Source organism: Semicossyphus pulcher, unplaced genomic scaffold (genome assembly GCF_022749685.1).
Source record: "Semicossyphus pulcher isolate SPU_LCO1_2020_fin unplaced genomic scaffold, fSemPul1.0.p SCAF_24, whole genome shotgun sequence".
NCBI lineage: Eukaryota > Metazoa > Chordata > Actinopteri > Labriformes > Labridae > Semicossyphus > Semicossyphus pulcher.
This window is the reverse complement of record NW_027211698.1, coordinates 11,073,256-11,095,990: the sequence shown is the minus strand read 5'-3', so window position 1 is coordinate 11,095,990 and position 22,735 is coordinate 11,073,256. Positions and strand designations below refer to the sequence as shown.

General features: G+C 44.9%; 3 protein-coding genes and 1 non-coding gene across 5 annotated transcripts; 1 reads left to right on the top strand and 3 right to left on the bottom strand.

The window, feature by feature from the left end:
• Window positions 1–448: 448 nt before the first annotated feature.
• Window positions 449–567, bottom strand: LOC138603804 (5S ribosomal RNA). Its single transcript, XR_011309260.1, has one exon. It is a non-coding gene; the product is annotated as a 5S ribosomal RNA (ribosomal RNA).
• A 1,378-nt stretch (window positions 568–1,945) lies between these two features.
• Window positions 1,946–3,417, top strand: n6amt1 (N-6 adenine-specific DNA methyltransferase 1). The gene is made up of 6 exons (XM_069675534.1): window positions 1,946–2,318; window positions 2,409–2,495; window positions 2,571–2,661; window positions 2,749–2,832; window positions 2,908–3,049; window positions 3,126–3,417. The coding sequence occupies exons 1-6, from the start codon at window positions 2,182–2,184 to the stop codon at window positions 3,230–3,232; spliced, it is 648 nt and encodes a 215-aa protein (XP_069531635.1). The 5' UTR covers window positions 1,946–2,181; the 3' UTR covers window positions 3,233–3,417.
• A 57-nt stretch (window positions 3,418–3,474) lies between these two features.
• On the bottom strand, window positions 3,475–13,114 carry gart (phosphoribosylglycinamide formyltransferase). Its single transcript, XM_069675268.1, has 23 exons — window positions 13,059–13,114; window positions 12,763–12,859; window positions 11,198–11,347; window positions 10,895–10,990; window positions 10,299–10,473; window positions 9,766–9,877; window positions 9,521–9,589; window positions 9,314–9,439; window positions 9,112–9,199; window positions 8,916–9,001; window positions 8,673–8,841; window positions 7,341–7,572; window positions 6,991–7,085; window positions 6,612–6,721; window positions 6,013–6,211; window positions 5,682–5,933; window positions 5,447–5,599; window positions 4,940–5,143; window positions 4,705–4,863; window positions 4,483–4,613; window positions 4,240–4,381; window positions 4,044–4,159; window positions 3,475–3,964 (listed from the first exon to the last, which is right to left on the bottom strand). The coding sequence occupies exons 3-23, from the start codon at window positions 11,340–11,342 to the stop codon at window positions 3,767–3,769; spliced, it is 3,057 nt and encodes a 1,018-aa protein (XP_069531369.1). The 5' UTR covers window positions 11,343–11,347; window positions 12,763–12,859; window positions 13,059–13,114; the 3' UTR covers window positions 3,475–3,766.
• Window positions 13,115–14,491: 1,377 nt separating this feature from the next.
• Window positions 14,492–17,271, bottom strand: LOC138603712 (uncharacterized). Of its 2 annotated transcripts, none has more exons than XM_069675605.1 (5): window positions 17,202–17,271; window positions 16,681–16,946; window positions 15,452–15,718; window positions 15,221–15,361; window positions 14,492–15,140 (listed from the first exon to the last, which is right to left on the bottom strand). In XM_069675605.1, the coding sequence occupies exons 2-5, from the start codon at window positions 16,931–16,933 to the stop codon at window positions 14,974–14,976; spliced, it is 828 nt and encodes a 275-aa protein (XP_069531706.1). In that variant the 5' UTR covers window positions 16,934–16,946; window positions 17,202–17,271; the 3' UTR covers window positions 14,492–14,973. The 2 variants fall into 2 exon arrangements, with proteins under 2 accessions (XP_069531706.1, XP_069531707.1); XM_069675606.1 differs by having other exon boundaries at window positions 15,587–15,718.
• Between the last annotated feature and the right edge of the window lie 5,464 nt (window positions 17,272–22,735).

The window sequence follows — 22,735 nt, the reverse complement described above, 5'->3', positions numbered from 1 at the left end:
GTAAATAGTATGACGAATAGTAATCAGATGACACGAATCAAGTCGCTGTGTTTCAAATGGCGGCCATAACATCACATTAAAACATCGTATAAACTTATATTACAGCGTCAAAAACAAAGCCGAACTGCTGGATAACATTAACATATACACAGTAAACAATATACACCAACAGTGTTTCCACTACATATATTTTGCAGCGTAATCCAGACTGAGTAAGTCTACATGTGATGTGCTTCTCAAAGAAATCTATGATATATGAGATTAATTGCGATTAATGAATTACAAACCCTGTTATTAGTTAGATTATTATTATTTTTTAATTCACAAATACATAAAATTCTCAAATACCAGCCTTAATAACAAAGCGCACTTTTAACTCTGTTACATGAGCTTTGTTTTCAGCGATGCAGTAGCAGCGCCCTCTGCTGTCTGTGAAGAGAAGTGCAAAAGCTTACAGCACCTGGTATTCCCAGGCGGTCTCCCATCCAAGTACTAACCAGGCCCGACCCTGCTTAGCTTCCGAGATCGGACGAGATCGGGCGTGTTCAGGGTGGTATGGCCGTAAGCAACAACTGTGCTTACAAAAATGCTATATAAAGATAGTGTGACGTCAAGAATATTTAATTTATCTATTTTTATTTTTTACATGTAGACCATTTTAGTCTTACACAAGTCACTGTAAAAAAAAAAAAATGTATATATGCATATCCTTTAAAACACGCGCTGCCTCGCATCTACATTTTAGATTACATGACAGCAGCCGTCAACAGGGAACAGTGTGAGCACTATTTCATGCTGTAGCTGATTGAGGTGAAGCTAACCTTTATTACACGATATTCTGTTGGGTAATTTAAATTTTACGATATCATATAAATGAAGTAGAGAAGAAAATACTTGAAAAACAGTCGCTTCCGGCCACACAAACCTGAACATGCCCGAGACCGACTGGTGCTGTAAGCTGGTGCACTTCTCTTCGCAGACAGCAGAGGGCGCTGTTACTGCATTACTGGACACAAGAGGTCAAATCTGGTCTTGTTCTTTACAGCGCGACGTCCTTTGTCATTGTTTAATTATTTTAAACAAACATACGCATTATGTTAATGATACATGTTGCAATTAAATGCAGCTAAACATTCCTATTTTCTAAAGAATCCGGTAAACATTGAAAACATGCAAAGTTACAACTGTAAATTCATCTTAAACAATTATATTTCAACCAAACCAATCATTCAAAACACAAAATACTTATGTTAACTCATTGTACAGAAATTAACAGTAACGATTACCATACATTACACTACAAATCATAACTTCACTCTCTCTTAGGGCATTACATGGTAATGAACAATAGGCATGTTTCACTGAAACAACCAACATCGGCTTTTTTGGGGGCAAATGACATGATAAACTGGACTGTCTGACGGACAGTGTTCTTGAGCTTTACTTAAGCATGAGAAAACTTCCCTTTCACGATCTTCTCCACCTGTGAAAAATAAAAATATTTTCTGCACACAAACTTTCTGGAACGTTCCTGTTTCTTTTAAGAATGAACTGACAGCACACCTTTTCAGCTCACGGCAGCTCATTCTCAAGGTTCCTGATCCCGGGGTCGGCTCCTTTCCTCATCAGCAGCTTCACCGCTTCCACTTGAGTGTATATACATATACATACTGTGCAATACAATACTACATTTGATGTGTTTTTACTGCTGTACTCTCTATATTATTTTTATTTTGTATTTCTTTATGTTGCTGCAACACCTGAATTTCCCCTCTGAGGATCAATAATGGACTATCGTATCTGATCTTATGTACCTTGTTGTTAGTGTTTTGTTTTTGTTTTACCGGTAACAAGAACTATGAGAGATTTAGGATGAGATTAGATTTAGAGCGCGTTACAATACGTCACTGTGACGTAGTGACTATACACGGAAGTGGCTTGTGAATTAGCTAGCAAACTTACATAGCTTCACGTGTGCGGTTTTTATATATAAATTACGCGTTTCTTTTACAGTAAAACAGTCTCAACCCTCAAACTACGTCAGCGTGTAAAGTCTAACAACACTACGAAGCGTATTTACTCACCGAATTGTGACGGAGCAGAAGGAGCCGGGAGCGCGTGCAGGCGGTTGGCGAGTCTGATTACTTCTTGAGTGTGTAAGCCTGCAGCTGTGATGCAAACATGTCAACAGGTATTCCCACGCCTGTGTACTCCCATGCGGGGAGAGGAGACTTCCGGGATGTTTACGAGCCGGCGGAGGACTCGTTTCTTTTGATTGACGCTCTGGAGAAAGATGCACAACGACTACAGATGATGAGGTCAGACACAGTTTACATATTGGACCTGAATGCATCACGTACTTCATTTAGTTCACCTAAATATGGGCGTTATTTCTCCGCTGTTTGTAGCCCGTGCGTGTGCTTGGAGGTGGGCAGTGGCTCAGGAGTGGTGTCTGCATTTCTGGCGTCAGTGATTGGACCTTCAGCTCTTTATTGGTGAGTGTGACGCTTATTTCCAGCTAAAAAATGGGCTAATTTATTATCTTAAGTGTGTGCACGTTTCTCTTGTAGTTGCACTGATGTGAATCCTGCAGCAGCTCAGTGTACAGCAAAGACAGCGTCGTGTAATAAAGTGTCACTGCAGCCTGTCATCACATCCTTGGTGAGCCTTTTATATTCACGTTTCATTTGTTTACATGTTTTTTGTGCCAGAACTTGAAGTATCTTTTTCTTTATCTCCTTCCTTTAGGTGGAGTCTCTTCTGCCTCGCCTTAGTGGAGAAGTGGACGTCCTCCTCTTTAACCCTCCGTATGTGGTCACACCTTCAGAAGAGGTGATTTAAATCTGTATATTCGATTATTATCGCTTATATAAGAGGAGCATTATAACATATTTCTCCCTCTTCCAGGTCGGCAGCAGAGGCATAGAGGCGGCCTGGGCTGGCGGGAAGCGAGGGCGAGAGGTGACAGACAAATTCCTGCCTCTGGTTGCACAGCTGCTTTCAAATAAAGGGTTATTCTACCTCATTACCATCGCTGAGAACGATCCAGGTGAGTTTAAAGCGGTCACTAGAATAATTTAAAGTGGAGGAAACATTCAATAACAATTTTGTCTTGTTTCCACCAGAGGAGATTATCCGCTTGCTGGGCAAACGTGGTCTGAAAGGAGAGTCGGTCCTGTCGACGAGAGCTGGGAACGAGAGGCTGTCCGTGCTGCGCTTCCATCGGAGCTAACAAACATGGAGCTGTCACTAAAGCATCCTCTAAGTGGATTCAAGGAACTGATTTTGTGCGCACGGACTAATGTTTTCTGCGCACGGACTAATGTTTTCTGCAGAGTGTGTGACAGACATTTTCTCATCTAAGCTTTGCAGGACAAACAGCATGAGAAACACTTTTTCTTTTGCTATGTGAAAGGATTTTGTAGCAATTTTCTACAACAATAAAAACGTATACTTCACAAACGACTTCTCCCGAGCAGGTTTAATAATGAAGTTACAGTTTCAGCTACACAAACATTTAATAATTCATAATAACACTAACATACATGTGAACAGCAATACAAGTAGGACCACTGACATTTAGGTCAATTCCAGTGCAACTACATTTTCTAAACAAGTATGAATGGAATGTATTTTTCTTTACCAAGACGTTGAAATGCTGCTAAGCCCATGAAAAAAATCTACCCAACTCATCTGGAACTTTTGTAGTAGTAAGCTTCTAAGTCTTCTATGTTAGCGTCTCGTGGGCGGTAACATAAAGTGAAGCTTAAATCTGCGTATTTGACTTCCACACGATGTGTCCGTCCTCTGCGAGCCTGACCGCTCCGCTGGCCACCAGCTCCAGAGCGGCCGGGAACGCTCGGTGCTCGGCCTCCCTGATTCGGTCCGACAGACTCTCCTCTGTGTCGCCGCCCAGCACGGGCACCGCCTCCTGCACGATGATGGCTCCAGCGTCCACCTCTTCCTGAACGCGGAAGAACAAAACAACATCAGCGTGACTCGTTCGACTACAAGAAAACATTTGTAATTTAAGTCGTACTTACTGCGACGAAGTGCACCGTGCAGCCAGCGACCCGCACCCCGGCCTGAAGCGCCTGTTTCTGGGCGTTCACACCTTTGAACGAGGGCAGCAGGGACGGGTGGATGTTCAGTAACTTTCCTGTTACAATAAGATAAAAAACACTCCATCATATTGTATTTAATCATGACATGTAAGATGTTCAAACAGCATTTTCACACCGTTCCACTTCTTGACAAAAGTTCCCGTGAGGATCCTCATGAATCCGGCCAGACAAACCATCTCCACCCCGAACTCTTCCAGCACTCGATCGATGGTGCCGTCGAACTCTGCTCGGCTCCCGTAAAGTTTGTGGTCCACCACCTGGAGAGGAGGAAAACACAAATGCATCAACAGGATTCAGGTTTGAATGCAGTCTTTGTTTTCCTTGTTTCCTGTCCATCATCATCATGTTTTTGTTTTACCCGGGTCTGGATGCCGGCCAGCGATGCTCTCTTCAGGCCCTGAACTCCAGGTCTGTTGGAGATGACCACCACGATCTCTGCGGCGCTGCATGGACGCTTGGCCTGCTCGATCAGCGCCTGCAGGTTGGTGCCTGAGGGGAGGTAAAAAAAAAAAAAGAGTTACTTGAAAAAAGTCTTCCACATTTTGGTTAACATGCTTGTTATGCCAAAGTTTCCTGTCACCTGTGCCAGAGATTAGAACGCCCACTCTGGTCCTCTTGTGCGGTTTGCTGCTGTCTCCATCGCAACCACCGTTCTGCCCGACAACCGCCTCTCCACTGGATGTCTGTTCTTTATTCAGCAGGCTGTGCTGCAGGTTACGGACCACCACAGGTTCTCCGCCTGAATAAACAAACTTCAATTGAATATTCTTGGGTGAAACACTTTCAGCTACATTCTCAGGGGGTCGGCGTCTCACCCGGCTGCTTGCGGGCCAGAGAACCCACGATCCAGGCCTCCTCCTGGGCTTGGAGCTGGCGTAGGACCCTCTGAGCATCCAGCGGGGCGACCACCAGCACCGCCCCCAGCCCGCAGTTGAAGGTTCGGGCCATCTCGTCCTCGCTCAGACCCCCCTCCTTGTGGAGCCACGAAAACACCGGGGGGATGCTCCATCGAGACGCGTCTGAGTCATGCACAAACACAAGAGTATAAATATTAATGAGAGAGAGCCATGAGCTTTAAAAACAAGCATGAAGCGACCTCAGGACGACTGGAAGGGAGCTGAATATGAAAAGAAGGATGTTTATTCATGTTTACATTTGCACCGACTTCATCGTGCACAGGGGTCATGCATGTGGAAGTATATATACACAGGAAACAGTCTTAAATGCTAATTCCATAAGAAATGCTTCCAGATTACTGACGTCAACGTTTTATCTGCTTGTGTTGCCCCCGGAGATGAAGCGTCCGTGTGCTTTCATCTCACCTAAATCGACCGCCAGCTCCTGCGGCAGCACGCGAGGGATGTTCTCCAACAGTCCTCCTCCTGTGATGTGGGCGTAGGCTTTGACGGCTCCGCTGCGAAGGATCGGCAGCAGCAGGCGACTGTAGATCTTTGTGGGTGTCAGCAAAACCTCACCTGGGAGTGAGGTCAAAGGGTGAAGTTAGGCTGCGACGAACGATTATTACGGTCGCTCACATGAGTGAAAAATTAGACTTACCGACGGTCTGTCCCGACGAGCCAAAAGGAGCGGGGGAGCTGTAGCTGAGGCCGGCCCTCTCCAGGACTTTGCGGACCAGGCTGAAGCCGTTGCTGTGAACCCCGGAGGAGGCCACTCCAATCAGCATGTCCCCCTCTGCGATGTCGCCCAGCCTGGGCAGCAGGGCTCCACGCTCCACTGCTCCCACGCAGAACCCGGCTAGGTCGTACTCTCCTGAAGGGTAGACGCCCGGCATCTCTGCCGTCTCACCACCTGGACAAGGACGAACGAATGAAACACGGCATCCAAGTCCACGAGAACGATTCCTTAAACAGGACGTCTCCTCTCTTACCCAGCAAAGCACAGCCGGCCATCTCGCAGGCCTTCGCGATGCCGCCGACCACCGAGGCGGCCACGTCTACGTCCAGGCGGCCGCAGGAGAAGTAGTCGAGGAAGAAGAGCGGCTCTGCACCCTGAGCCAGCACGTCGTTCACGCACATGGCCACCAGGTCTTGACCCAGGCCGCCGTGCTGTCCGCACGCCTGGGCGATCTGACGACAAATTAAACTGGTGAACATGAAAGCTGCATGAGAAGACACAGTGAGCTAAACATCCCTGAAATAATCCCGGGTCTTTCACACTATAAAGTAACGACATTTGTGTTTCAGTTTTTAGCAGCCACAGTGTTATCTTTTTAATCCATCTGTGGATAAGCACATCTCCCTCCCCTGCTGCTCCATTACTCCTGAGCCAACAGTTTTGAATGGTAATTTCTTGGCAGCCAATTTGGAAGAAGACAAAGTTTTTCTACTTTCAATCGATTCTCGTTTGTTCCACGACTTTGTAATTTAAAAAAATACCAAAGCAAAGTTTTCATAAAAAGAAAAATAGCTGGACTGTGAATAAAATCGTCCTTATTCTACAACAAAAACAGAATGAAGGAATTCTCACCTTCAGTTTGGTCCCGACTCCGTCCGTCCCCGACACCAGGATCGGGTCGACAAATCCCGCAGCCTTCAGGTCAAACAGCCCCGCAAATCCTCCCAGCTCTGCGTTACACCCTGTTAACAGAAAATTCCAATTTGTGTTTGAATTAGGGCTGCTGAATTCATCTCAGCGCGCACACAGCATTTAAATGCATTTTCTGAAAAGGCAGCAATTTGTTTCTTGATGAGAAAAAGGTTTCAGTCTCTCTGATGAGTCACAGAGCTGTGAGAAGTATAAAACATTTCCCCTGGTGCCGTTTTTTTAATGAAAGATAGACGTGTATTTTTATTCAGACGTGTGAGGAAGCTTCGTCTTTAGTGTTTGTGCGTGACAGAGGAGTTACCAGAGCGAGAAGTTGCCTTGGCTAGAGGCTTGATCATGTCCACCAGCTTGTTGCCGGCGGCGATGTCCACCCCGCTGTCCTTATAGGTCAGACCTCTGTCAGAGACACAGAGTTATCTCAGTCTTTACAAAGAGGCTAAAAGATGTTAAAAGCAGCAGGGCATTCTGTTTGAGGGTTACAAAGATCTGGTTTTAAGTGCTTAATAAATTAAAGAAAAACTAGGACACTGTAATCTGCAAAATGAAGCTTTTTATTCATAAAGCTCGACAAGAAATACAAAAAAGAACAAATGTTCGGTACAAAAACAGAATGTTTCAGTTAATTTCAGCTTGTACGTGTCTCACACACACCTGCGTTGGTTCAGGTGAGCGATGGCGCGGTGGCCGATGTCTCGGCGGTACACGGCGCCCGGGAAGCCGACAGCAGCCACGCCCTGATTGGCCGCCTGCAGCGCCGCCTCCAGGGAAGATTTGACCGCCGTGACGGTCAGGACCCGCCCGCCGCTGGAGACCACGCCTCCGTCCTTCAGCGCGGTGCCGGCGTGGAAAACCTGCACACCTGAGTCCGTTACCTGGGACAAGCCTGAGGATGGACAGAGGAGGTTACTCTGCTGTTTGTTTATTCAGGAACAAGTGACCCTTCGCTTAGTCCCGCCCCCCTTGGTTACTGTTGCTACGCCTGTCAAGCTTTCGCACCGACAGTGAGAGAAGTTCCGAGGGAAATAACAGCAAATTTGACAACGACAACACGCATTTGAAAGCTACATCCAGAATATAATCTGTCAGCGGAGTGTTGACATAAATCACCGGTCCCAAAGCAAGCGTCAGGCACCCCACATCCTCACAACTCAGCAGGGTGAGTCAATATATTGTTTTAATTGAAGCTAATGTTTAGTTATGACTCCCTATAGCTTTAATTATCTCATACGTTTTAGCCCGTTGCTAGCACAAAAAAACCCACACTTTTTTCAAAGCACGTCAGGATATTGCTCGCGTATCGTGAGCTTCATCCGCACACTGGCTCTGGATTAATGTATAATTAATACTCAACCGTCTTTGTTTGCTAACATGCTAACTTAGCCAAGTTAGTTAGCGTCTTAACTTAACTTTATAGTCCGTGTCCGACATCTCTCCTCTCGAGTGTTTGGCTTAAAAAGAGCTAAAAATATGACACCCCCTCTAAACTTTGAGGACATCTGCTGTCGGACCGTTACAGCAGCTGAAAGCTTGACAGACCTCCAGTGCCTAGTTACGGTTGCTAACTTAAGGATTGGACATTGACCGTTCACGGGACGGGATTCGCGACGGCTCAGGTAGACTGGTTAAGCGTTTGTGTGTTAATTGCAGCTAATACATTTTGTCCCAGGTGAATTGCTGCTGAGCATTAAGCAAATTCTAGGCAGACTTGCTGAGATCAAGTTTATACCAATTAAATGCAATTTTTCACGCATAATGAGGACAGTTGGAGAATTCAGTTTGCTGAAATCACCTTGTTACATATCGATGGTCAACATTTTAGCAAAGATGTTAAATAGATTTGCTGTATTTCTTTGTTTTCTAGGACAGATACAACTTCTTAGGGCTGTAATTTGTCCCTGCACATGTAGAAAGAAAAAACAAATCACCTGCCAGCTGTCTGAAGCTTGAAAAGTTCGTGTCTACCTTTTAATATTCCATTCATACCTGTGATCTGCACTCCTTTCTTGTAGGAGCCGGGGTACCCTTCACTGGCCATCACCACAGTGACCGCAGAGCTGTCCTGGTGCCACACGGGGGCGCTGGAGGCCAGTTTGCCGTTCATGGTGTTCAGGATCACCTCGTACAGGTCGCTCTTGAGGAGCGGCAGCAGCACCTGAAGGAGAAACAGCTCATGTTTAGAGTTTAACAAGATACAGTGATTGACGGCAGTCGGAGGGGGACGCCCACCTGACACTCGGGGTCTCCAAAGCGACAGTTGAACTCGAGGACCCTCAGCCCCTGCTTGGTCAACATCAGCCCTGCGTACAGCACACCTGGACACAAGAGGAGCACATGTATGAGATAGAGAGCATGTGTGTGTTTTCTTTCCTCACATACATTATTGCAAACTGAAATACAACTCGGGGCATCTATCTGCACTTGCCCACATAGGGAGTCCCATCCTCCTTCATCCCGTCCACAGTCTTCTGAAGGACCGTCTCTCTGATCTGCTGCAGCAGCTCCTGGCTCACCTGCAGGGAATCCAGAGTTGGAGTGAGGAGCAGCATGGGGCTTGTTAAAGAGCTGGACTATGATCTTAAAAAGGAAACCCGGAGAGGAACGAGGGAGGAGGATGAAACGCGAACCTGAGGGGTGGGACAGTAGGCCCCCATGCCGCCGGTGTTTGGCCCGAGGTCGCCGTCCTGCAGCCGCTTGTGATCCTGAGCCGGAGGCATCGGGGACACGGAGGAGCCGTCGCTGAAGCACAGACACTACAAGAGGAGGGATCGACAGCCCGTCAGTGTCGCACAACCTTTAAGTAAATGTGGTTCAATGCGGTTAATGACACTCACAGACACTTCCTCTCCCTCCAGGAGCTCTTCAACCACCACAGTGTCCCCGGCGGCTCCGAAGGCTCGATCCTGCACAGAGTTGAAAGAGTGAAAGAGTGTTCACACAAACATCAACTTTTAGAACAAATTACTGCTGGTCTGAAAATAATATTCATGCAGAATCCAATAAATTCGAGCCACCAAAAGAGGAGGGTTGGGGAAAGATAAATCCGTGCTAATACGAGCATCAACAAATAGTCTCACACCTTCATGATGTCCATCACAGCCTGGCAGGCCTCGTCCTGGTCTTTCGCCACGATCACTCCCTTCCCCGCTGCCAGCCCGCTGGCCTTCACCACCAGCGCCGGGAAGTCGGCCCTGGAAGAGGCCCGGGACAATTAAACAAACTCCATTCACGGGAAACACATCTGGAACAGATGGCGAACGCCTGATACGCCGCATAAAGTGTTTGTCGTTTGTGGGCCCATTTAACGTCCGCAGCGCGCGGCATTGTTTGCCTGGGATCTGTATGGATGAAGGCTGTCAGAGGGCGGCAGCTGTTCTGCTCGAGATGCTTTATATGACCACGAGAAATGACTTTCACCGACTATAAAGGACACAATCTTTGCTCTTTAACTCATCAAACGGTCCGAGAAAACTTTAGTGATGCTGCGAGTTTTGTGTGTTTCATGGCTCTGAAAACAAACTCTCCTGCTGCCTATCAACGTAGAAAAGAAGCAATATAAAACACTGATTTATAGCTGATGGAGGACATCGAATGTGTGTGTACTGTACTGACGTGCGGATGTATTTGCAGGCCTCCTCGGGGTCGGTGAAGGAGCCGTAGCGAGCCGTGGGGATGCCGTGACGCTCCATGAACGCCTTGGAAAAGCTTTTGCTGGCCTCCAACTGAGCCGCTTTGGCAGACGGGCCGAAACAGGGGACTCCGGCCGCAGTCAGGTCGTCCACGATACCTGGAAGAAAAGGAAAAAGAAAGCGGCTTAAAGGGCCAGTTCGCCAATTTTCAACCTCAGTCCTATCATGCTATCATGGGGAGCTAATGCCATTATCGCCGTGTCTCGGATTCTGTACCGCTCTGAGCTGTCGCCTGCAGCGAAAGCGGTCGTATTTCACTCCAGCGTCTCTCGCTGGGCCGCTCCTTTCAGAGGGAGGGGCGCAATGCATTCTGGGTGTTGTAGGAATGTAAAACGGGCGAAACCCACGAGCTGTTTGTACAACTTTCTCCACAGCTATGGCGCCAATTTCAAATATTATTCCTTCTATTGATTACAGAGAGCTTTGACTGACAGCGGCTTTTTCCAGGGGCGAACTGCTCCTTTAAGCGAAAGGGAATCACACACTAAAAAAGTAATAATAAAGATGGAGGGGACTCACCTGCTGCCAGGGGCACCTCAGGTCCGACCACGACCAGCCCCACATGGTGGTCCTTACAGAACTGAGCTAATATGGCATGATTACTCACTGACACCTCTGAGTGGAGGGAAACAGAGAGAGAGGGTTATAACACGATCAGCTTCCTGATTCTAATGAAGCAATTTATGTCATTAGTGCAATCAGTGTCAACTTCATCTCTTCACCTTCAACACGGCTAACAAAAATGTAGTGCTGCACTTAGCATAGCATTAAGAATCAGTGGGTAACAGCGTGCTTGGCTCTGTCAACAAAAGAGCTTCATACCAGAGTTGCTGATCTTCCCACAGTCGGCCGTCCCCGCGTTCCCCGGAGCCACCAGCACTTGCTGTATCTGCTCCGACTGCGCCAGCTTCCAGGCCAGCGCGTGCTCTCTCCCGCCGCCGCCGACCACCAGCACCTTCTCCGCCATCGTACCTGAGATAACAAGAGATCTTCACACCTTCAAGGCGACCTGACCGAGCGGCCCACACTTCTCCTATACCCGTCCGTAAAGTGACCGCTTAATTGCATGCACGGATTGACCTATAAGAAACGGACTCCTCTAAGCTGTGAGGAAGCGTTGACCTTTTCTGAGGCCTGGGGTCTTTTATTATCTTGTCATGCCACACTAACACAGAGCCAATCGAGTAGAACAGAGACACAAGTCAACAGTTAAATGGCGTGGACGGCAAACGGGGGCTCATTTGCATAGAAAAACAAAGCTGTTAGAAGTCTGATACACGGTGAATCACTCGTTTATTCGACTGGATTTACAGAAGCATTTAGAGACATTTTCTTATTTACTGATGATTCCTGCAGCCGTCAAACATCTATAATTTAATATTTAAGTGCATGGGAGGATATCACTCAAAGGGAAACTGTTCTTATCAAGTCGAACAGGATGTTCATTGTAAACCGTGACAGTCACACAATGTAAACAGACTCCGAGCAGAAAGTAGTCCCCTGTGACACACTTTTGGATCAATATACTTCAACCACAGGGAATAAATGTATTATTTGATGGTTTGTAGGGCTTATTTATTCTCCTGAACCTCGTAAACTTAACTTTTTATTTTACTTTAACACAAACTTCTTCCAAAATTTCACATAAAGCAGCCGAAACAGAAGCTGAAAGACTTCGATTAACTTAAACAAACTGACTTCTGACCGTCTCAATCTGCATTGACCTGAAGCCTATCAACTTTATGGATTGAGCAACTGAATGGTTCTCTCTAGTAAAGGTCTGTATGAGCAGACAGATACAGTACAAAGGGCTGAGTGTAGCACAGTGGGTGCACATGCTTCACAATTAGACAAATCACTGGTTTTGATTGGAGACACTCCGCTCATGTGACTCACATGTTAAGGAGTAAATCAAACAGGAGTTGATTTTCAGAGGGTGATAACTTTGTTGTGACATGTTCTCTCCGTATTACACTGCTTTTTTGCGCCATTCAACCATAATTAGAGGATAATTTAATGAGTAAAAGTACACTTGTATGTGGTTAACATGCATAAAAGATGTCAGATAAGCTTATATAAGCACATAACTTGCAGTATGTATCATCTACATGGAGGCAAATGCATTCATGTATAGTTCATGCGCTTGTTCTGCAGTCATATAATCTGGACGGTGTTTTCTAAACCCTGAAGCAATAAATTCCAATAGCTCAGAAAGGTCAATATTCAATTAATTCCCGCTTACGTCAATGGGTTTTCTGTTCAAGTAGAAAATGAATGAATTAAGATGCATTTATTCTGCTTTTGCCTGAAAAGAATGACTTAAACAGGACAGTTTTTAGCAACGTTAGCGCAGATATTAAGATTTAGCATGCTGTTTTGTCTCTCACCTTTGTGAGTAAGTTTCTGAGTGAAGCAGGAAACAGCCGGAGCCCAGTCAGTTCAGGACAGCAGTCAGAAGTGTGTCCTCTGCTCTCAGCCTGCTGACTGGCCGGGGATGCAAAGTATGTTATCACACTCGCACATTACAGACACCACGTGTATCCAATATATCACCATGATGTTCTTAATGGAGCTAAACGCTAACAACAGCTACACAAAGTTAGCTAAAAGTGCTACAAGACATTCAAACGGTCAGATTCGATAAAATGTGTGCGTTTCGTTAATGCACGTGTCAACTTTTTACCTATATCCACGGCCCGAGCTGGTTTTAGGTAAGTTTGGGGATTTCTTTTCAACTTCCGCGGGGTGTAACTGTCGAGTGCATCATGGGAATTGTAGTTTAATTAGCGACACCAACGGTCCCTTTTTCAGAAGACGCGTTTCCCAGGCAACATCTTCACTTCCAATTAACGTCGCAGTAAAAAAGGCAACAATTTATGTTTTGTCTTTCAGAAAAAAATATAAAAAATTACAATTAATTTACATTTCATTTATTTATAAACAATAGTGTACGTACTCGCAGATTTGTGACCCTGCTTGGAGGCTTTTAAGGCTAGTATGCTACTTTACTCTCATTAGGCAATAACCAGTGGTGGAGGAAATATTCAAATCCTTTATTTATTTTTCCAAATGTTTAGTGCTCTTGCTCCCTGAGATCCTCAGATGCATTGTTACTTGTTCCAAGTCCAGGCTGATACACAAAGGAGATAGAGCCTTTGCAGTCAGGGCCCCTAGACTTTGGAATGACCTGCCTGAGGAGATCAGGGTTGCAAACTTTGTCTCATCTTTTAAACCACTGTTAAAAACTCACTTTTTAATCACAGTAATTTGTTATAAGTTATATGGAAGGAACCAGGAACTAAATCTGTCAAAAGAAAAGTAAAACGTACAATATTTCACTCTGAAGTAGAAGAAAATGGTGTGAGAAGAAAATAATCAAGCTTAGAACAAGTACCTCATATAAGCACATCTCTTGAGTTAATGTTAATTAGTATATTCCACCACTGACAATTACTTGTTGATAATTTTGGTAGAGCTCATAGACTGTATAAAAAGATGGACGACAGGACAGCTCCCTAAAGTGAAGCCTAAACATTTCGGGCGCCCCCTGCTGACTGGCTGCAGTATAGGTCATAAAGCCCGCCTCCTCCATGTTAACAGATGGGACATGAGTCGAACTATAAAATCAAAATACACATCAAATACATTTTTCTCAAACATGGTTTCTGTCATTATAGTTAACTCTTATCATGCTGATTTACGTCCAAGTGTTAATTTATCTGAAGTTTATTTTTAATTACTTATTTGATGCTGTAAAAAGGATGATTGACAGCTCTGTTGAGAAATCCGGCTCCTGCAGCCGATCTGTTCCGGATTAGCAGAGTGGAGGAGGAACGGCGCTACTACAATCACTAAAACAATCACTACAGTCATTGGAGTTTACATATCTGTGAACGTCTGCTTCAGACCAACACAAGAGGCTGTTCTGCTGTTAAATAAGCCAACGTGCAGGATCATTTAACCCTCTAAATAAGCCTATAATATATTGAGATACACTAAATTCTATGAAACAATTTTACCCCTCATAAAAGCACATTAGTCGTACAGAAAGGCCAGTATGAACACAAAACACAAAGCTGACTTCAAGTGTGAAAAGGCGAGGTAGCTCTTTGAAAAACTGATGTTTTTATTTAATTGTGCCAACATAGAAGCACCCGGCTGCAACAACTCGACCACCTTAAGTGCTCAATGTCGCCTTTGGAGCAATCAGACGAGTTCTGACTATTAAGTCATAACAGCTCTGAAATATAAACTGGAGCTCTGCCATTTATTGCTCTGAGAGCAATCAATACATTGTGAGAATTATACAGAGAGAGGGTGTAAAGTGGCCAGATAGGGACTGATGGGATCTGATCCTGGATGCAGCGAGGAGCAGAGCAGGAGAAGCCTCGGTCACAGCGGTCAGCACTGCTTATTTGTAGTGGTAAAACAGTGATTGTGATTGTTTGCACCTCTTTCAGGACACGCTTGATATCTGCTGATTCAAAACACTAGGATCAATAAAAAATGATGTGCATAAATTAAATGTTTTATTCGTCATCGCACAATAAATAAGTCCTGATAAGCTTTAAGTCTTGAGTCCATGAGTTTTAGTCCAGTCACAACAAAGGCAGCTCAGGAGCACTGAGGAGTTCTTGTCCTAACGCTGACTGTCGTAGAGCGAAGAGTGTGACACCTGAACTGTACGCTGCTGGGATTGTGATGTGTGTTAACTTGGCTCCGTCTTCTTCCTGTTCCTCTTCTCTGCACATCTGCTTCACCTGACCTAAGAGGGAGAAAAAAGGAGAGCCTAAAAAAATGTGTCATGCTGGATAAAAAAATCTGCATATATAAAACCAGCCTCACCCTCAACGTCCAGGGCTTTCCACCGCACGTCGGATAAGCTGGACAGACAGCACTCAGGCGTGAGTCTCTGCAGGACGTCTTCTCGTCGGATCAGCAGCACAGATTCACTGCAGAGTCTCTGATGCAGCTCTGTCTCGCTCACTGAAAAAGGAATCCAACAAAAGAATATAACGCATCAATATCTGCAGGCATGACTCTGCAGAAAGAGTCGTTTTCTTTACTGTTATTCACCTAGATCTAAAGGATTGGTCATGAAAACAGCGTTAGGTGCAACCCCAAATATGAGCTGATGGTGCCAGGCGTCGGGCACCTCCTCTCCCTCGGGTACGGCCCGCTGCATGTTCATGGTGGCGATGGGAACAGCACCTTTTCGGATCCAGCGTGCGAGCCAGGAGACGAGTCGGACCAGGCGGTGAGGGTGGAGGTGGAAGAAGCGACCGATCACCTTCCCTTTACTGGCCTCCTCTGCTCCTTGGATGAGCTGAGCGTGAGTCGCACCTGAAAGAAAAATTGATGATTACTGGGTGTGTTTCCCCTCCATGCAGACCCTCCTGTGCTAAATGCCTGAAATGCTGATGTGTAACATAGCTGAAAAAGTCAATTACAGTGGCTCCTCTGAGAGGCATAAACCTCTTTGTCTAATTCAAGAGGGTGCTTTTGACTTCGCCTGGTTGGCGGTGCAGCCAGCTGTCATGCTGGCAGGAAATTGAGCTTATGGGTTCAAGACGTTACGGAGCCTCAATCAGCGGGGAAGTTATAGTCTCTGCCGGCATCTGTGACAGCAGAAATAATACATTCCGCGGAGATATGCACCTGTACACAGTCCTCCTTTATGTATAATGTTTCATTACCTGAAATGTCACAGATCAGTTTGGAGAGGGAAGCCTGATCTCACGCCAAGTGTTTATAGTGTCAGAACTGCCAACCGAGTGAATGCTTTTAAAGCAGCATGACTATTTTTAGCACAGGTAGATACAGAATAGAGCGACTGATATATTGTAAACTTTTCTGCCTGCAGGACGCCAAGCACCGCGGAAAGTTACATGTATTGGCTGTTAAATTATACCACCCTGCTTAAAAGGATCAGGTTTATTCTGAAGGATAAATTTGCAACTGTTTTTCAAAAAGAAGTCTGCGCTAATTTTAATAATTACTATCTCTAATAATCAGCTGTTTCCTACACTCATTATAATGTGAATTTTATGTTCTACAAAGGAAATGAATGCATATGACTTACTAGATTTGCAAAACCTTGTAATATAAATATAAGGTTACATTAATAAGAACGTGCTATAATCGCTATGTTATTATTATTATGTACAGTCATTATTACAAAACTTTCCCGGAAGTATAGAAAGTAAAGGCATTCATTATCGACTTATAGACTTTGCTCAACCTAAACTCTTATCACACCAGTCGTTGATTTAAAAACCATACTGTATCAGCATTTCAATATTTACCGGCTTCACTCCTCGACAGCAGGTAGTCCGGCAGCGGGGACTCATTCCTCCTCAGCCGCGTCTGCACGCTGCGGTCCGCCTCCTCGGGGGTCACCTCGACGCCGAGCGCCTTCAGCACGTCCACCACGGCCGTGGCCCCGCAGGCTGAGGCTCCTATCTGCAGGGTCTGCCTCTCCAGAGCTTCCTGGATGGACCACAGCATGGCTTCCTCCTCCTCCTCACCTCCATGGTCCTGCTCACACACTGCCTCCATCTGAGAGCCTCACCTGGAAAGAGTTGCATATAATATTAAGATAAAGAAACATAAAACCCGGGGCATCAATTAGTGCTCGCATCTGGCAAACATCAGGTTAGTTTTCCCACATAAGTCATTCAAAACAACTCTGGATAAATAACTTTCCCATTACGCTAACTGTATCCGCTTTAAATAACACCAACTAACTTAAAGTCTTTCTTCACTTATAATTTGTTTTTCCAAAAAATGATGAGTTAAAATATAAAAATGTTCGGTGTTTTCTCACCATTCCCTGAAGTCACAGACGACTGTGAAGCCGACACACAACACAAGCAGTGCGCATGCGCGTGGTTCCATCTTTGGTGCTTTATTATTAGTTGCAGGCAGAACAGAACGGTAAAGTGACCACTAGCGCCCCTGCTGGCCAAATCTGCAATACGTTGACTGTCATGGATGAAGCACCTCAAACTTATATAAAAATGTAAACGGTCAAATAAAATATTGCATAATATAAATTATATATATTATTTACATTTAATATATCAGAGTACAGTCTATATATATTAAGTGTCATAAGATATTTATTGTGATTTGTTTACTTTTGGTGACATTATTTTAATTATAGAATTGCTTATAAAGATAACTTACTAAAGTAATATGTATATACACATATTGAGACAAACGTAATAAAAACAGACACAAATAAATCAGATAACTTATGTTCTTAAAATATAATTATTATTCTTACTTCAATCTAAGATTCTTATTACTTTCTAATTCTGGATTGTTAGGCGGTCGCCTTCATCAGAGATCTACTGCAGTCCCATAATGTCTTTAAGTCCTCTGATCAGGGTTTGTTGGATGTTTCTTGCTCCAGGCTTAAAACTAGTCAGGTTGCCTTCAAAGTAAAAGCACCTTAACTTTGAAACTACTGGAAATTCCTTCTGTTACATCTGATTTAAACAAGTGCTATAGATATAAACCTTACTCGCTTAGTTACATTTACAGGCTTGATATCAAACTGAACCTAAGCAGAGCACTCTGAATAAATTGAACCACTGCTTTTAGAAATTATTTTCTTGCTCCTAGTTAATGAAAACTGTTGGGAATCATCAAATTCACAACAGCATCTTTAACCCAAACCCTCCTGTGGAATACAGAGTACGTCCATGCAGTCCTGTGACAGTTCCCCATCCGGCCAATAGATGTCAGTGTTGCTACATTCACATGCAGCAGGGGGGCAGAGCAGAGCAGCGTATGTGGCAGCACAGGAGATAAGTGGTGTCACTGAGGTGGTGAAACAGCCTGAGGCGTGCAGCATGTTGCCGACGGCTGCCTCCTTCTTCGTGTCCTGAGCAGGTGTCACATGAGGAGGGGGGCATCAGGGCGGCTCCATCAAGTGTATATAAAACCTATGAGAGGAATCATCAACAGCTAGACTGGCATTCTTTGGTTTTCCTGAGGCGTAAAATGCCATTAAAATATCCCGTTGTTGACCTTTCTCCCATTTGATTAGATTTTTTTACCATTTTACATTATATTTATTTTATTCTTTATTTAAACAGGTTTCATTTAGAGCTCTTTTTCAAGTGAAACAGCTTTTCAGATTATTTACAGGCATATATTGTACATTTGCACAAGAGCATGTGCAAATATGCAGAAACTAACCTAAGAAATAATGTAGTCGTATGCAAGTTTGTACTCAATCTTGTATATATTAGTTATAATGTCATTGGCAGAGCCTCAGTAAACATAAATGTGGGTCAGTTTGGTTTTGCACAGCGCAAATGTAATGCACTGACTTAATTAGCTGTGAATCCTCCAAACACGACTCCCACAGGAACAACCGTTATCTCCCAATTATTTTTGACGTGAATTGAACAAACAGGCAACACTGACTCTTCCTCCAAGAACATGTTAGTCTCTGCACAGTGCCATCTGGTGGCGGGAGAGGGATACAGCTTAAAGTAAAACACAGACTTAAAGTTTCTCTACATTAAGAAAGAATAATGTTGTGCTCCTGATCGCCTTCCTTTGATCTCTCCCACAGCTACTTTATCTGAGAAGGATCCAGGGTCAGTTGTCAGCGCCTGTAATCATGAACTTCAAACCTGGTTGGTATTCGCCTCACCTCCGCTTCCTCCTGCTTTTTCCACAGCTTCAGCAAAGGCCGCTGGAAGCTCTACAAGCAGACTGTGATTAAAGCAGACGGAGCTCTCTCCGAACGTGACCCGGCAGCCGATGTGAAGCGCATCAACAAAGAGATGAGGTAGGAGGAGAGAGCGATCGCATGTCTGGGATGAAAGGCAGAAACAGAGAGGCAGCCTTCACCTCATCGTCACCTTTTGCCATTTTCAGATGCAGAGAAGCGGAGCGGTTCAAAGCGCTGCGGCGGGTTTTCTGAACGCGGAGTCATCCCCGGGCTCGGCTTTTAGTCATCACACTCGTCGACAGATATTCTGATCGATATTTTTCTGAAAAGGGAAATGAAGAATGAGATCACTGCGGGTGTGAGGGTTGATATTAAATAATTTTGGCGGACACTTGAACTGGAAAGTGAGATGAAGTAGCCCAAGAGTGGAAGCACAAACAAACGACTGCAAGAGATTGGAAGAGGAACGATTCATTAAAGCTAAAAGGATCCCAACCTTCCCCTCACAGGTCACCGTGGCTCCACAGGTCATATTTGGACAACAGAGTGGACACACATTTATATGCCTTCATCTCGCTGTAGTTAAGATGACTGGAGGCCATAAACTCGTAAAAAAAATGGAAGCAGAGGTAATAAATTAACTGAGATGTAGGGTTATTTTCTCGTCCGTTTCCTCCTTCTTCTTCTTTGGTGTAAAGAAACACATCCATCAAGTTGCACTACTGCCACCTTCAGGTTTTACTTCTCCTCATTTTCCAATTATTTTAAATCCGTTTGTCAAGTCCAGTCGCCCCTTTCTGCTGTCTCCACTTCCTAAAATACTTTTGACACAGTTCTCCACTCATCGTCTCATCATTTCCTGTCTCTGGCATGTTACCATGATATGTTACTGTCTCTATCAAAGTCCTCGCTATGGCAACACGCAACATCAAAGCCCCCAAATAGAAACCTCGTCAGTCGCGCTCGTTACTACTCAATATGGTCTCAGAGCAGACCGTCATCATGGCTGCGTCTGTGCCAAGATAATACAGATACAATTCACTGTCATACTTTTTGAACAGGTTATATAAACTGGCCAATAATATCATTATTGGACGGGCTGCTAACACCTTGTGTTTTCTCTTTATAAAGGCCGGATACTACAGGTGAGAGTGCTGGATCTTGGGTGGAAAAAAAGTTTTTTAGGCCTTTTTTCACAACGGACATTCTTACATCCAATAGGAGGAAAAGCACAGGTGTTTATAGTAGCATTAATGATGGCTGTATTCCATTTAGCTGCTTCAATTTCATGGTGCTGGTTGTGTGCGCGCTGACAGCCCGCCACGGCTTTCCCAGACACCTGAATAGAACAGAAGCATCGTTACAGCTCTTATTAACACCTGTGCTTTTCCTGCTGTTGGAGGTTAAAAATGTCTGCTGTGAAATAAGCCCGTTGGCGACCGACAGAGCCGGTAAAATAATAACATTTGCATACGTTTACGGTTACTACTGTTACTTATGACAGTCCTCTCTGTGTAGGTTTGCAGGTGTTGATGTGCATCTTCTGAGAAGGAGAGCTTTACTTTTCCGAGCAGCGTGCTTCCCTTCAAAATGAAGCGCACCTGTGGATAAATGCATCAAAGCCCGGATTTGTTTATACTTATACTTATTTAATGGTGAATTTCATTTTCCTTTGCCTTCACATACCTGCAGAAAGAGCCGTTTTTTTGTGTTATTTCACCTCCTCTGTGAAAGACTACAAATGCAAGTCACAAAAATGTTGGAAAAGTTGCAGGTCTGGCAAGCTGAAGCTTTTTCCTTCTGAAACACCTCCAGTGGACGTTTGTCTGTGCTGCACGATGACACGTTTAGTAAACCGTTCTGACATTTTGCCCCGAGCGCGACTTAAATCACATATTTCACTGTTCTCTCTTCACTGTTGTTGGCATGTTTAGAGCTACGTACACTTTCCAATATCTATTAAAGCAAACAGCTGGAGGCCCTTTGAGATTGTTTTCTTCGTCCATGACACCGTGTCCATATTCCACATGCATTTTATTGTGCTGTCTGCTATTCAAAACCTGCTCAGATAGTGTCATTGGAGGTGATAAGTTTGCACGAGCCTTCCGGTTATGACTGGTTGGTACGAGCGGAGGAGACAAACGGACAAACAAAAGTGCTGATAAAACTTTAAAGTGACAGTAGCCCTCTCAGGGATGACTAACATTTAGACGATTATTAAACTTAAATCATCCATCTATTACCTATACGGCTTATTCTGTTCAGGGAGGCTGGAGCCAATCCCAGCTGTCATTGGGCGAGAGGCAGGTTACACCCTGGACTGATTGCAAGTCAATCACAGGGCTGACACACATGCTGTGTCCGAAACCACATACTAACATACTGCCTACTATCCTAGCCATCTTCTCCGCATCACGTGACTTAATCGTTTACGTACGTCCGTTCTGATCTCCGGTCCATCTCCGCCATAGTAGAAGCTGAATAGCCGCAATGCATTTTGGGCGGTTGAGTACAACCAGTGAGCTCCCGTCTCATACTCAAACATCCGGGCCAATCCAGGCATTTCTCGCATACACAAAATTGAAGTCACGGTTAGTATGATTAGTATGATAGTATACGGTTTCGGACACACCGTTAGAGACCTTTCACACTCACACCTACGGGCAGTCTAGATTCACCTAACGAGAATGTCTTTGGGAGGAAGCCGGAGTACCCGGAGGGAACCCTCGCATGCACAGGTAGCACATGCAAACTCCACACCTTATTGTAGCATTGTAGCATTTGTACTTCCCACCTTTGCTGCAGAGTTCATAAAGCCACATCTGAGGAATGAGGACACGATCATAAACAGGCCTCGTTCTTACCTGTGATCTTTACGTCGCTGCCGCTTGAAGAAGCTCTGAAAAACAGGAGAAAACAGTGAATCTGTCGGCTGTGTACGCGCCTGAAGACGTCCCCTGTGAATAATAAGGGAGTCTATTTAAACACTATCTCCATGACCTCTTGGCGCGCAGCAGCTGTGCAGGGATCTACAGGATTAACAGACGCCTCTCAGGTAAGCTGATTCATAATAAATAGCAGCAAGGCTTCGAAAATACCCATAACAGCACATTAGCATTGAAATGAGGGAGCACTTTTGTCAGCGGGTAGTTCTGGGTCACGGAGACGAACGCTGAATGCTGCCGCGGGGAACTCGGCCGTCCCCTCCCCGGCCCGGTGCGCCTACATGCCTAATGTCAATAGTGTTAACACCCCGGCTCGTTTGCAGAGGAGCGAGGGAGGAATTTCTTTGAGAGCTGGAAGACAGAATTCACCTTGCTTCATATTATGCGCTTACACCCATGGCAGACCTTTCTACATACGCTGTAAAATTTAAGGGGTCCTCACAAAGCCATGAGGTGTGTGAGATTTGTACCTTACATTCTTCCCTTCAACTGGCTGTAAAACATTTCCTGCTGTTAACTTACCTTTATATAGGCCATTACCGCACCCATCAAGCGCATACCCTCGTTTCCCGCTGTTAACGTTCTCCGGATTTCAAAAGGCAAGTGCATAAATACTCCGAAGGAACACTTAGTCTCTGCGAGGACGGCATTTCCGCGCATTGTAAAACACATAAGGTGAATTTTTTACTCCAGGAAATGTTTAAGTGGCAGCTCGATGGGAGT